The sequence below is a fragment of the Nanorana parkeri genome, unplaced genomic scaffold (genome assembly GCF_000935625.1).
Source record: "Nanorana parkeri isolate BGI_ZX_2015 unplaced genomic scaffold, ASM93562v1 scaffold1087, whole genome shotgun sequence".
NCBI lineage: Eukaryota > Metazoa > Chordata > Amphibia > Anura > Dicroglossidae > Nanorana > Nanorana parkeri.
The window spans coordinates 445,701-460,782 of record NW_017307355.1 but is presented as its reverse complement, the minus strand read 5'-3'; the positions used below and the strand labels follow the sequence as shown (position 1 = coordinate 460,782).

Below are 15,082 nucleotides of genomic sequence, written 5' to 3'. Positions count from 1 at the left end.
CATACCTCAAATGCCCCCTCCCACCCCAGGATCCCCATGAACCCACCATGTGGCAAATCTGAACCTCGTCCCTGAACCTCATCCCTGCTGCACATCATGGCGATTAGCATTTGATTATTCTGTAAAAGCCTTATAAAGAAAGTGCTCACCATAACTGTGTCTGGCATGTAGGTTTTGACTCCATGTCTGCAATAGGCGCCACTTTCACCTTTCAAAAGCATCTCTAATTCATCTGTACCTCCCAGAAGCTCAAACTAGGGCCATTCCAGGACCAACAAGCCGTGGTTGGCTATCTCAATAAAATTCATAGGCTTTAAAGAAGGCTGGCAAGCGTGGAACCTCTGTGATTCTTGAACACTGAGATGGGCTTGGTAATCTCAACAATTGCTGCAAAGGCCAAAGTCCTTCTGCATGACGAGGAACCTATCACTTAATCTCATTATACAGTATGTTATAAAATCCTGGAATACATAGTAGGTCGATAAGGTCAGTAATGTTTCTGCCCTTGAAAAAAGTAGAACTATTAGCATAAAAATGAATGCATAACTGCTAATTTGCTAAGACAATGAATATAGACAGAGTTAGCAGTCAGGGTCAGTGGTGGACCTTTTGCCCCCCTACCCCCAAGATAAGAATTATTATACTGCCGCTCCCCCCCTCTGCCGCCGCTCTGTAGGCACTGCCAGGGCCGGTGCTGGCATAGGCAGCCTCCTGAGGGCGGGGGAGGAGGCCAGAGCCAGAGGCAATGGAGCACAGCAGTGTTACCAGCTGAGAGCAGCCGGAGACTGAGTGAAGGAACCAGCTAGACTCTAAGCCATGGACAGGGACTCTGGGATCTCAGCGAAGGCTAGCTGTCACCAGTTTCGGATGAAGAGGTCAGTGACATGGTGTAGAGAAGTCCCATCATCATCATACAGGGCAGTCAACATAGGTGGCATGATGCTCTGTGCCTCTGGCTCTTCTGCAGGTTAAAATGCTGCCAATGTATGGTAATAGAAAAACTCCAAGGATTCATTGCACTGCTTAGCTGACAAATTGGCTTCTGCTGTGTTATTGGCATCAGCGTTTTATTCGCACCCATTCAAGACTGGGAATATGAAGTCCAATGTGCTACCAGAGACTGGGAATATTAAGGCCACTATGCTACCAGAGACTTCCCATAACATTTTTAAGCTGTGCTTTAGTTAAAACATATTTCTTTTATGTTTTGTTGGAGCTGGAAAGTGGTTAGAACCTCTGAAAGATTTATATTGCTGCCTGGGTCCCCAGAGGGTACATTTTCTCTAATTTCCTGTTTTCGTGAGAGGTTGTCACCAGGACATGAAGTGATGGGAAATCTCTCCTATAGGCACAGAGATGGCAACACAAACACCTTTTTAAAGTAGTGTGTTGAAGAGGTTAGAATGTTTGTCAGCTATTTGCTGCTGTTTGTGGCTACCTGAGTCAGTGACATGCCTTTCGTACCTTGTCAAAGCTTTACAGTGGCAGGAAGTGAAGGGAAATATCCCCAGCAGAATGGACAGCAATAAGAATCGGACCAAGGTTCTAATACTTCCCCATTTTTTCAAAAATCAGGAAAAAAAGTTTTCATTAGAGTTGAGTATCAACTGATCCACCAGGCAGTGATTAAATTCTAAATGACTTCCAATCTCAAAGAACTCAACAGCACATTTTTCACTGGATGCATTCCACTGAAGTAAGAACATGGTCTTGCAACAACATCTAGACCAAGAGAAGCAGTGAGTTTACACCAGAGACCCCTGGGCCTACTCCATATATTGCTGATCCCTTGTTCCCCACAACAGAAACACTCATATTGTGGATAGCATTGGCTGGAAGGGTGTTGACACTTGGTAGGATGTATGTTCAGGAATAGGAAATGAATAATACATCTTCAGTAGGAAACTTCTCCCTTTATCAGGCGTAGGACACAACAAGGATTTCAGAGAACCAATTATGTATTGTGAAACACAATGCCTAATATAGTCAACCAAGTCACCAAGTGAAAGACAATGGACAGACTAAGTAGCAATGTATGTAACTAGGAGGGCCTGGGGCATATATGTTTTGCCCCACCATATGGACACCTCCCAAAATCCCAAGGGCATTTTCCAAAGAAAGTGTTTGTGATTCTACGTTGTTCCTTCATCACAATCTTTTCAAATTAACAAGCAAAACTAAATGTCAGGCTCATAATACTGACAAACGTGTTCCCTGGAGGATGAACAGACGCTGTGGCAGATGCCACTGTCATGTCCCAGGCATCCACAAAGCCCACATTAAGGCCCTGGAAAACTTCTCTGAGTATAAGATACTGGGTATAGCCATGAAAGTCCCCTTGTCTTTCCACTGGGGCAAAGATCTCCCTGGTGTTTTCTGATTTAATGATAACCTTGGTGTCCGGACTCCGGAGGAAGAGGCGTTCTACCTCTCGGTGGATGTTGAGTGCCCGTTTGATGAAAAGTTTAAGAGGGAACTGTCTGAAGTGCTGGCCCAGTGTTATAACAAAAATGGTGTCCTTCCCTCCGCCGCGTATATCAATCTGACGGCTCGTGTACATGTCTTCCTTGAAGTAGTAGAAAGCACTATGCTCCAGGGGAAAGCCATGTCTTTTATAGGAGACATAAAGGTCATTTTCCATATTTAGGGCTTCAAGGGTCTTTGCCCAACCGGCCCATCCTTTTAGAGGGTAACGGAAGTAATTCACAACTGTTGGAGACAAGAATAAGCGTTAATTAAGAGCAATATAGTTTCTTTGTGTAGTGGTTTGCTGGGCTAAAACAGAACTTAATACACGACCACCTACAAGTGTAACAAAATCTTTCTATTGAAGTTCACCTCTTAATACCGGAGCCGCGATATTTAAATATGAATGGGCAGCGGCTTATTGATATACTAATTACCGCGTCCCATTCATATGATAATATATCGGCAGGGACATTGCAGTGTTCTTCCTGCAGTGCCTGCACTGTCCTGGCCGAGATATTAGCATATGAATGGTCCGCAGGAATTTGCATATCAATAAGCCGCGACCCTTGCATTCATATGCAAATCGGCGCCCCCCTCCCCTGCTGCTAAGGAAGAAGAAACTGCCTGAAGACTGCAAGAACAAGGTAAATTTAAGGTGTATACCTTTCTTACATCGGCGGTCATTGTAAATACTTTCGTTACATTGGCGGTCATTGTGCAGACTTTCGTTACACTGGCGGTCATTGTAAATACTTTCGTTACATTGGCGGTCATTGTGCAGACTTTCGTTACACTCTTACATTGGCAGTCAGTGTATATACCTCCATAACAGTGCTGCTTTATGGGATGTCTTTGCAGGGCCAGCAGTACCATAAAACTGCTTGAGGGTGTCGGTATGAGGGGGGGCGGTAAAATGCACCTTCGCCTAGGCAAAAAACCTTGCACTGGCCCTGGTTGAGTGGTTAGGTTGAGTGGTTAGGTTGAGGTGGGATAGGCTTCAAGGAAGAGATGAGTTTTAAGGGATCTCCTAAAGGCAGTCAGTGTGGGAGATAGATGGACAGGTTGGGGTAAAGAGTTCCAGAGGATGGAAGAGACTCTACAGAAGTCCTGAGGGTGAGCATGGGAGGAGTTACCACATGGTGCCCACTATAGGTTATCTTTAATTATTCCACTTTAAAATAGATTAATGGGAATTATAAACAGATATAACTTTTTATATGCCCATTAAAAATCTAATTTTAAGATTACCATTCTAAGCACCTGCAAAAAGTATGTATGTAACCCTGAATAATTAATTAGCTTCTTATAGGAACACTCAGGGATCCATTTTACAATGGACTTTTCGCATTTTAGAGCTCCCATGTTGCCAATTCTTATTCTTTAAAAAACAATAATTTGAACGCACACTATGTGGTCAAAAGTATGCGGACTCCACCTCCAAATTACTAAGTTCAACTGTTTCCAGTGAAGATTACTGTCAGTGCTACAGTATACAAAGGCATTTTAGACAATTGTGCACTTCCAACCTTGTGGCCACCGTTTGGGAAAGTTCTGTTCCAGTATGACTGCACAAAACCAACGAAAGACATGATTTGATGAGTTTTGTGTGGAGAAACCTAAGTGGCCTGTGCAGAGCCCTGACCTCAACCCTAGTGAACACCTTTGGGAAGACTTGAAATGCTGTTTTTATGCCAAATGTTCCCATCCAACATCAGTACCTCACAAATATACTTCTGACTGACTGACACATTCCAAAATCTTGTGGGAAGTCTTCCCAAAGGAGTGTTATAAGTGTAGCCCTCCACCTTCTTTTCTCTGTTAAAGAGAAAAGGAGGTGGAGGGCCACGCCATATTAATGTCTATGGTTTTGAAATGGGATTTCCAACAAGCTCAAACTTCTATGATGGTCAGGGGTCCACAAACTTTTTTAGTCATAAAGTGTAAATGAAAGTTAGCCAAGCAAACAGGCTTATCACCGTGCCATGGAGTTTCACCAGTTCTATCTGTATCTTAGAGAAACCTCACAAACTGATCTCAAGTTCCATCTCAGAATACTGCAGAACCTCCTGTCTAGTATTCAACCAAATAAATCATTGCTCAGAGATCCAACATCATGAGAACGGGTCAATAAGAACCATCAGTGGAATAGTAGTTGTTATAGTATGTTGTCCTCACTGAAATTTGTAATGTTTATATAAATACTACAGTACTTTGCTCGTATAATTCTTACTTTTGATGCCTTCAGTAAAGTGCATCATGAACTGCCGCAATGTAGAATCTCCTATGAGGAAAAGATTCTTTCCTTTCAGACATCTCAAAAAGTATTCTCCGGTTCTGTAGACAGTCATATTGCAGTAGACGGGATTCCAAATATTTTGGAAAAAATATCCACTTTGGAAAGGAGACCCCATTCCTGTCTGACATTTTGGCTTGGGAGTAAATGTCGAGCCTGGAAAACAGATCACACAGGATATGAAATCAATAAAGTTGAACACATAACTTTCTGAAGTCTCAGCCAGCTTTGTTTTTGAACACTAATTTCTAGTTGGCAAGCACAATATGGCAAAATAAATTGTTGGACCTGGTGGCCAAGAAGGCCAAGAAGTATATCTCTTTATCTACTCCTAGATAACAATTTTCAATGGTGCAGTCATGCAATCAATGCCAGAGAAATCAGCCATATTAGACTCCACTATAATCTATAATCACTATATGGGTCAGTACATTCAAACTCACTAACCCACAACAGAGTTTTGGTTACAAAAAAAATGTTTTCTTAGTCAATATAATGGTTTGATAATCCTAACTGACCCCCCATGACTGGGAGTACACCACCACCATTTTTCAGCCTTATTGCCATCATAATATCCTTTCATCTGGGCGGAATAATAATTAAAAAAAGGAAAACAAGCATCTTACCATTACATCGGGATACTATTATAGGTGGGAACTTTTGGGGGATTTCAACAGCAATATTTGACCTTAGAAAACAAAATAACATTCTACAGTCAGAGTATTTCAGAATGGCGGATGTTTGTGAAGTGAAGAGATGATTAACACAATACAGAACTTTAGAAACAATATATTTAGGTGGGTTATTGTTGCTTGAAAAATGAATAGATTAGATAAAGAGCATGGAAAGAAATGAGAGAGAGAGGGAGAGAGAGAGAGAGAGAGAGAGAGAGAGAGAGAGAGAGAGAGAGAGAGAGAGAAAGAAAGAAGTTATATATAGAGAGAGAGAGAGAGAGAGAGAGAGAGAGAGAGAGAGAAAAGAGGAATAGAGAGAGAGAAAGAAAGAGAGAGAGAGAAATAGGAGAGAGGAAGAGAGAGAAATAGGAGAACGGAAGAGAGAGAGATGAGAGAGGAAAAGGGAGTAAGAGAAATAAGGGAGGTGGAACGAAAGACGAGAGAGGAATAGACAGAGAGAGAAATAGGAGAAAAGGAGAGAGAGAGACATGAGAGAGAAAGGGAGAGAGAGAGACATGAGAGAAGAAAAGAGAGAGAAAGAGACAAAAATAGGAGAGAGAGGAAGAGAGAAAAACAAGAGATGAAAAGAGAGAGAATGAGATAGGAAAGAGAGAGAGAGACGAGACATGAAAAAAGAGAGAATGAGATAGGAAAGAGAGAGAGAGACGAGACATGAAAAAAGAGAGAGAGAGAGAGAGAGAAATAGAAAAGAGAGAGAGAAATAAAGATTATATATAGAGAGAGAGAGAGAGAGAGAGAGAGAGAGAGAGAGAGAAAAGAGGAATAGAGAGAGAGAAAGAAAGAGAGAGAGAGAAATAGGAGAGAGGAAGAGAGAGAAATAGGAGAACGGAAGAGAGAGAGATGAGAGAGGAAAAGGGAGTAAGAGAAATAAGGGAGGTGGAACGAAAGACGAGAGAGGAATAGACAGAGAGAGAAATAGGAGAAAAGGAGAGAGAGAGACATGAGAGAGAAAGGGAGAGAGAGAGACATGAGAGAAGAAAAGAGAGAGAAAGAGACAAAAATAGGAGAGAGAGGAAGAGAGAAAAACAAGAGATGAAAAGAGAGAGAATGAGATAGGAAAGAGAGAGAGAGACGAGACATGAAAAAAGAGAGAATGAGATAGGAAAGAGAGAGAGAGACGAGACATGAAAAAAGAGAGAGAGAGAGAGAGAGAAATAGAAAAGAGAGAGAGAAATAAAGAGAGATAAATAGGAAATAGAGAGAGAGAGAGACGAGAGATGAAAAGAGAGAGAGAGAAACAAGAAAGAAAGAGAGACAAGTGAGGAGAAAAGAGAGAGAAATAGGAAAGAGAGATGAAAAGAGAGACCTGATAGAAGTGAAGTCTATAGAAAATCTATAGGTATATGGCCAGCTTAAGGCTTGAATAATCAGGAAATTGAAAAAAAGAGGACTGATGCCAACTTTAATGTTATAATAAAGTCAATATGAGGGAAAAGCAGTTACACTAAAACCTGTTCATAGGTCTTTGTTGACCAATTGCTGTTTCTGGGTGCTATACTATGTACAAAAGAAGCTTGCCATGAAGGGGTTGAATCATTTTGAGACTGCAAAGGGCAATAAAAGTTGCATTTTCAGTTGAAAAGTCTGTACATTTTGCCAATAACCTGAATTGCAAAGGGGATTGAATAATTCTGATTCAAGTATAAATACAGTCCCATTAATTAATCCAACCACAAGACAAACATGAGCTGGGAAAAGTAATATAGGCAGATACATACAACTTGCCAAAGGAAAGTTCAGGATGTTTCCTTCTTTTCAGAGACCTCATTGTTCTCATGTTTAACCATCCTTGTGTGCTTAACATAATTAATTGAGTATTCTACAGGATTTATATAGCACCAATAATAAAAAGGGAGACAGGACAGCTGCAATACAGTTAAAGACACGAGGGTTAGAAGGGCCCTGCTCATGACAGCTTACAATCTAAAAAGAGGGGCAAGTGATGCAAAAGTTAATAAAGTTAATAGCTGCATGGGAGGGGGGGAGTTGATGGAGAAGGTAAAAGTTCAGTTCTTAGTTAAGAGGTGGGATAGGCTTCCCTGAAGAGGTGAGTTTTGAGGGATCATCTAAAGGCAGATAGAGTAGGACAAAGCCAGAAAGACTGAGGTCAGAAGTTCCAGAGGATAGGAGAAGTTCTTGAGAAGTTTTCAATAAGACAGGGATTGAGGGGAAATCTCTGTAATTGACCACCAGATAGTAGTAAAAAACATACAGAAATCATTTCCCACTCTTTCCAAAACTAAGAATAAATGTTTTGGCTGGACATGCACTTTAAGATCAACTACACTATTATGCCAGTTGATGCTGCCAGGTGCAATGGGGCCCATGAATAGTAGTTACGCCTCTACTAACCTCAACCCTATTAAACACCTTTGAGATAAAATGGAACGCCAATTGGGAGACAGGTCAACCCCAAAAAATGTTCTTTTAGCTTAATGGGCTCAAATTCTAATAGAACCATTCCAAAATTTCCATATGTTTGTAATGGGATGTCAACCAAGCTCAGCTGTCAGCCATTTACATTCTGCAAACACTTGCATTCTTCTAAAGCTGACTAGACATGTTACAATCATTGTACAAACTCTGCACAATTTCCCTTAGATATGTAAAGAATTATGTAATATGAGGGCCAAGCAAAAAGTTACTTGGCCAAAAGTAATAAAAACCTGATGGATGATTTAAGCTGTTGGGCTCAATTTGTCCATTGAATGCAAAGTGACAGGTTTTAATTAAAGAACAACACCCACACACTGATACTTACCTTCTCTGTGCTCCTATGCCTCTCCATTGCTCCATATTTTGTTTTGTTTTTTGGTATGAAGGAGTATTTGACCTTCTCCCCTTTCTCCTAGGATGCAGTCCTAAGAAGCCAACCACCAGGACCAAACTATGTCAATTGCGAGAGGGAAGGATGTCATTAACCCAGTATAAGCTCCAATACCATCCTACATAAACCTAAACCTTTGGACTACTGGCTTCGATGGAGGAACAGAGCAGTGGGGAAATGTTGAAAGGTAAGTATCAATGGGTGTGAGGTTGTTCTTTCAAGAGACTGATACCTTGCCATAAATGGGCAGCTTTAAATTAAAACTTAAAAAGAAAAAGGTTTTGTATGGACAGCCGTTAAGTAGAATTCTCATCACTTGTGAAGATTGAGGATCATTTGGCAGCCTTCAGTCATGAACCTGCTAGGAGAACATCATACCTCATAAAAAGTTGCTTTTCTCCAGGAGTAAGATACGAAACATGGAGATCAAAACCTCTCATTTCATTCAGGCTTTCACAGGTGAAGTTGGGCACTTTGTAGCAATAGAAGACCTCTTCATAGTCCGGATCTACGTACTCACAGATCTCCTTGCCCTTTCCCTTGTCAAGCTCAAAGCCACATGGCGTTTTGGCTTCCTTGCCAAATTTTTCAAACTTTCCTTCCAATCCAATAACGCCTGGACTGGTATGCCTAGATCTCCAAAGAGCTGCCACCCCTTCTCTGGGGTGGAACAACAAGATGGAAACTTTGGATTGTCCATCCCAGTACAATGGAAAGTGGACATGATAAGAGCCATTGTTGAAATCCTCTACCCTGCCAGATACAGATGCCCCAAGCTCTGGAGAAAACAACCTCGGCCGTATAAAGTCTCCACCGTATGCCTTCCTGTTACCCAAATAGTCGTACATATCAAGCTGTACCACCAAGTCTTCTCCCACACAGTATTGCTGCTTGGGGTTAACTATGAAGGCTTTACTATTTTTCCCACTGGTGCTTCTGTTGAAATATGTAAATGGGGCATCAGGGATAAGTTTCTGTATTTTCTCATACAGGTTGTCTATTTTAACTTGAAGCTCCGTTCTTGTTGGAGGAGGAGGGGTTTCATCTTTTTCCTCTTGTATTGGCTTATGATCACTGTGGAGCAACTGTTTCAGAGAATCCTGCAAGATATCAACCAAATTATTAAAAAATGTATTTGCCAAACAAAAATGTTCATCGAGATACAAAAGAAAGAGTTTTCTGTAGCTACACATGTGCGATGTGCTAGTGCAGGGGTCCTCAAACTACGGCCCGCGGGCCATATCTGGCCCACCAGGGTCCTTAACCCGGCGCGCTTGGCCAGACGCCCATTGCCATAGGTGTCTGGGCCGGATTAACGTAGGGGCTAAGGGAGCTGCAGCTCCAGGCCCCTGCCTTAAAATAGGCCCAGCCACCCTAAACAACATATAGCAATCAACTGGCTGCCGGCGGGGTCCGGGGAGGGATCGGCATTGCGTCGGCCCCGTCTGGGTGTCGGGGAAGAGACACAGGCTGTACTGGAAGCCTGACAGCTTTTGGTGCTCGGCCCGCGCAGCTGCACCCTTTCATCTCAGGGCGCACGCAGAGGCACGGGACATACAGAAGCCTAGCAAATCGAATGCCAGGCTTCCTTTAGCAGCGTAACCCCAGTGCAGGTGCGCCCCTCCAACATTGGGCGCACGCCAGCACAGGCTCCTAGAGGGCGGCCAATAAGAAGTGAGCTGGGATATGACATGATGTCATCTCCCTGCTTCTCCCAAAGCTGCACGCTGCCATCAAGAGTTAAGACAGGGCAGTCTACATACCCATTCATTTTAATAAATAACAAATACTTGAGCTGTAGAAAATAATAACAAATCATGCTAGTACATGTCTCAGGCTAAGAAAAATGAATTGTATGGGAAAAAAAATGTGTTCATTAAAGAAGTTGCTAAAAATATTTATATATACCCTCTAAGTAAGGGCTGATTCACACCAATTGTGGTGCGTTCCCCCTTCGTTCTGGGACAGGAGGGGGCGTGGTGGTGCATTGAAGTCAATGGCACCGCAGCCACGTCCCCCATTTTTCAAACTATAAACCGCCTCCCAACAATGTCTTAAGGACAGTGAAATGGACAGTGAAAAGATTCGAGGACCCCTGTGTAGTGCAAATTTAGTGTAGATAATTGTGGATAACAAAAGTGAAACCTCAGATAATGATTTGTCTTCTTGTTTTAAGTGCAGCAGTGAAGGGTTGGAAAATCTGTCAAGTTATTACTGTTTGTTTAGGTTTTAAAGCCCTGCCAAAAATTGCAGCCGATACGTGAAACAACTGTGTAGGAGTAAAAGCAATAGATTAAAACCTGTACTAAGGAAATACGGAGGCTGTCGGGTACAACCTCGTAGTGAAAACTCTAGTTGCCTGGCTGTTATGCTGACCAGTGGCATCACATGGGGGGTGCGGGGGGTGCGGCCCACACCTGGGTGACACCATTGGAGGGGTGACACCAAAATGACTGACAGTCATTTTGGTGTCACCCCCCTCTGAAAGGACCGACAGCCCGACAGTTGCTCGAGAGAAGAGGGGACCTGGCGGCATACCTTATCCCGCCGGGTGACGTCCCCTCCTCTCTCTGCCGGCATCCACCACCGCCGGCAGGTAACAGCGGTACAGCAGGTAAGATGGCCGCCGGCAGGTAACAGCGGTAACAGCGATAACGCGCGTCACTGCGGGGTGTCACCCAGTACCTGCACTGGGTGTCACCCCGCCTCGGGACGCCTCTGATGCTGACCCATGGTTTCAGTACTTTATGAGTCACTGGCTTGGAAGAAGTATACAGATTAGCAGATCTAATTAGGAGACTTTGGTTGCTGCATGCTTCTTTCAGGTCATTGACTCAAGGCATTGCCAGAGGCAGCCAGGTAGATAGCCTGGTCAGAAAGAGGTCAGTGATGGCAGCCGCAATACACTCAAAAGAGCTTTCCTGTTAACTAAACTAAAATATAATACACTGGCACTTGCTTCTTCTGACATCAGTTGATATTCAAATACCAACCAACTCCTGTGATTGCTGTACTTGGCTGCCCCCTCTGCCTCCCGTACCCCACGTTTGCTTAGGAATGAAGGAGTGAAGAATGGGGGTTGAGGGACTGTGGGCTGCAGCCAGGGAGCACAGGAGCATGACATATTTCCATATCCATTCCCACCTTCTTTGGGGTCCTGGGGTGCTTTGCTCTGAAATAATGTTTCAACACCTTCCGGAGAAAAGTGCCAGTTTAAACAGATACTCAACTTCTGTTATTCACATGAGCTACGTTAAACTAATATGAATTTATTTCAAGAGTGGTCAGAGTTCTATTGCTGCCCGTGTGTCCCCATTGGGGAAATTCGTCCTCACTTCCTAACTGTTCCTGGGACAGAAAGTGAGGGGAAAACCCATCACTGGCTGCAGGCACCAAAACTGAAGGTGAGGAAAAATTTCCTAATTGCCACCCATGGTTTGCTGTATTATAGTCATCAATGTACAAGATAATGTAAGATAATTTACCTGAAATTGGGTCCTGTACCAACCATAACTCAGAAGAAATAATGCAATTAGTAGAATTATAGGATACCGTCTGTTCATGGCCATTGGTGCTCCGAAAAGTCTACCAGGAGAATATAAAGAAAGTAATTAATGGTCATAGAAAGGAAAGAGAAGGAGAGGATAGGAGAAGAAAGGAGATGAGAGGGAGAGAGAAGAGAGGAAAGGAGAGGAGACGGGAGGGGAAAGGCGGGGAAGGGAGGAAGAAGTGGAGGAGGGGGAGAAGAGGGGAGAAGAAGCGAGGAGGGGAGAAGAAGAGAGGGGAGGAGAGAGAAAGAAAAGAAAGGAGAGGGGAGGGGAAAGGCAGGGAATGGAGAAGAGAAATAGAGATAGGATGGGGAGGGGAGAAGAGGGGAGTATGGGAGGAGAGAAGAGGGGAAGAAAAATGGATTAAAAGGAAAAGAAAGGGGAGAGGAGGAAAGGAGTGCTAGAATAAGCAATGTTGCCTTTAGCAACCAACATGTTGTAAATGCCTTTTCTGGTATGGGCCTCCCCAATACACAACTGCAGGCCTGGTTTGTGAACTACACAGAATTAATATATAATTTCCATAATGATAGAGTTGGATTAATAAAAAAAAATTATATTAATGTTGTATAAGAAAACTGAAATCAGGTAGACACCAAACAAACCTCTGATACCAGATCCAGAAGACTGATAGATAACATTGGATCTCCTAGAAGAAACATACCTCTGGCATATATCATGTCTTGTGTCTGACAAATCGTTATTTCATTCTGCGTAATATTATGTTGGTTGTCAGACTGTAAACCATGGTCAGGTGGAAATATTGAGATATCTATAAAATTGTGTTCTGAATATCAAAAATATTTCTTAAAGGTCAGAATTTCAGCTGTGAACGATGCGTGTTTCCAATGAAACAGGTGCTGGTGGCTACAGTTTATTTCTGCAAACGGTTAACTGTGGAGTTACGCTGCTCCGGTGATGTCCATAAGTCTGTGGATGCTTACATTAGTGTCCCATAAGCTGTACTAAATGCAAGAAGAGATGCTAAAAATCTGATAAGAAACCCATAGACAAAGAAAGCGAGAAAAAACAGAAAAAGGTCTATAAATATATCAACAGTAAAAATGTAAGGATGGAACAAACAGGCCTCATAAATGATGAATTTGGGACTGTGGTCACAAATGACATTGATAAGGCTAATGTGGTAAATACAGAAGGAATAGTAATGCTAGTATCAATATAAACAAATGGGTGGAGCAAGTCCTGTGACATCATGGACTCGCTCCACCCATTTGTTTACATGCCATTTGAGGACAGAGAGCTGTCTTGGAATGTCATTTTGCGGCGGGCATTCGGCGGTAGCGTATGGGTCGGTGGGTGGCGGGATTTGTTTTATTTTGGTGAGTTGGCGGGTGTCATTCAGCGTGATTGACGAGGATCTACATCGCTGGACAACGTGATTGACCTTTGAATTGCATCCTTGGACAATTTTTTTTTTAAAGAATAAAGGACTTGTCAAAAACTGACTTGTGTTTTTTGTTCTTTTAAAGGACTTTTTCCAGGTGTGGTGTGTTTATTTACTTTTTTGTGCACTTTTTGGTGAATAAGTAGGGGTAACAACTACCCCTTATGCATTTACAAGGGGGGTGGCATCTTTATGTCCCCTGCCCACAGACCCCCACAACCACTGGGCCAGGATTGTGGGGAAGAGGCCATTGTCCTCATGTTAGGGGCATGTGGCCTGGTGTGGTGCAGGGAGGGGGGTTGCTTGCTCGCCCCCCCTCCCTTTCCTGCCAGACCGCTCCTCAAATTAAGGGTCTGGTATGGAATTTCAGGGGGCCCTGAAAGAAAAGCCATTGCTCATTATTTATAAAGTCTCATTATTTATTAATCTCTTCCAAATATATCTTTATTTCATTTTGTAAAGTTCATAAAAGCAACACTCACAGAGTACAGGTGTCAGAAGTGGGTAGCGCAGTGTACATAAGTCAATAGTATGTAACACAGAGTGCAGGGGTAACTTTTTTCAAGTGGTAATAGACCTGAATTGACTAGTAGTCACAAATATGTTTCAGTGGCAAGACAGTATGTAAGAAGCATGGTTAGGCCACAATATAAGAGGGAGAAAAAAAGGCAGGTTTTATCTTGAAAAATAAATTAGAGTGTATTATCTGAGAGACAAAAAGCCACAAATATTGTTCAGTGCCTGGATAGCATGTAAGCAGCTTGGTTAGGCCACAATATAAGAGGGAGAGACAAGGCAGTTTTTATCTTGAAACAGAAATTAAAATGTATTATCCTAAAGAGAGAATAAAGGTTATACCATTAAATATAAATTAGAGTGTATTATCTGAGAGACAATAGCCACACATTATTTCAAGTGTCTGAGCACCAGAATAGCCCACAACCTTGAGGTGCAGTGCAGGAATTACCATGCAGCAAGTTGAGGTCAAGCTGCAGAAACATTGTGTGGCCCCTTAACAGTGCCGGGGCACTGGAAAAGGCTGCAGACTTTGGGGTATAAAATGTGTCAGCTGAGGTCAAGCTCCACAAAGTGACATTGTGTGGCATCTTTATAGTTCTGAAGCAACGGAACAGGGCAGGAGAGATGGTGGGAGCTGTTTTTTGTGTGCTCTAGAAGGAGCACGAGAGGGATTGTTCCACTTATCTATACCTTGTCACTGCTAACCATTTTGGTCGACTCTTGAATAGGTTACTCCCTCAGAACTTCCCTCTTCTCTAGTCGGTGGCACCCATGCATGGTCTGTCACCTCATCATCCACCCCTCCTCATCACTGGAGCCCACTTCACAGTAGGGTCCAACTGTTGGAACATTGCTGCCTCTTCATGCTCCCTGCCTGATGTCCCCTGACTGCTGTGTGGCTGAATCTTCCTTTACTTCTACAGTCATGGACCTATCTTCTTCATCTTCAACATCCCAGAGGAAGAATGCTTGCACATGACCAAGATCATCCTCCTGCAGCAAGTCACTGATCATGTGAGGAAATAATTTAGTTGACTGCTTAAAGTCAGGTCGTGGGGCTATGGCAGGATTAGCAGAGTAGAGGTGCCCATACACCTTACGATTATCGGACGAAACTTTTCGTCTGAGGATCGGATAGTCGTACGATTTTCGTACGGCAGCCCCATCCTGCCCCAATGATCGCAAGAATCATGTAGCCGTAATTAACCAAAAGCACCTGGACGAAATGCGGTAATTGATTTGCCGTATTTTCGTTAGCGCAAGCGCAGTGTACATCGTACGACTTTTGACGGACGGAAACGCCAGCAACCTTACGACAATCGTAGG

The 15,082-nt window shown here is 43.0% G+C and overlaps 1 protein-coding gene across 1 annotated transcript; it reads right to left on the bottom strand.

Moving 5' to 3' along the window:
* Positions 1-2,081: 2,081 nt before the first annotated feature.
* LOC108796261 (NXPE family member 4-like) lies at positions 2,082-14,770 on the bottom strand. Its single transcript, XM_018567722.1, has 5 exons — positions 14,672-14,770; positions 8,663-9,384; positions 5,389-5,450; positions 4,700-4,918; positions 2,082-2,709 (listed from the first exon to the last, which is right to left on the bottom strand). Exons 1-5 carry the CDS (start codon positions 14,768-14,770, stop codon positions 2,165-2,167), a joined length of 1,647 nt encoding a protein of 548 aa, XP_018423224.1. The 3' UTR covers positions 2,082-2,164.
* Between the last annotated feature and the right edge of the window lie 312 nt (positions 14,771-15,082).

Coding starts and splice junctions, on each gene's coding strand:
- LOC108796261 (XM_018567722.1), bottom strand. CDS start 14,770: ATGATCAGTGACTTGCTGCAGGAGGATGATCTTGGTCATGTGCAAGCA. Junction 5,451..8,662: donor GAAAAGCAACTTTTTATGAG/GTATGATGTTCT, acceptor TTGTTTTCTAAG/GTCAAATATTGCTGTTGAAA. Junction 2,710..4,699: donor CTTTACTGAAGGCATCAAAA/GTAAGAATTATA, acceptor TGTCTCCAACAG/TTGTGAATTACTTCCGTTAC.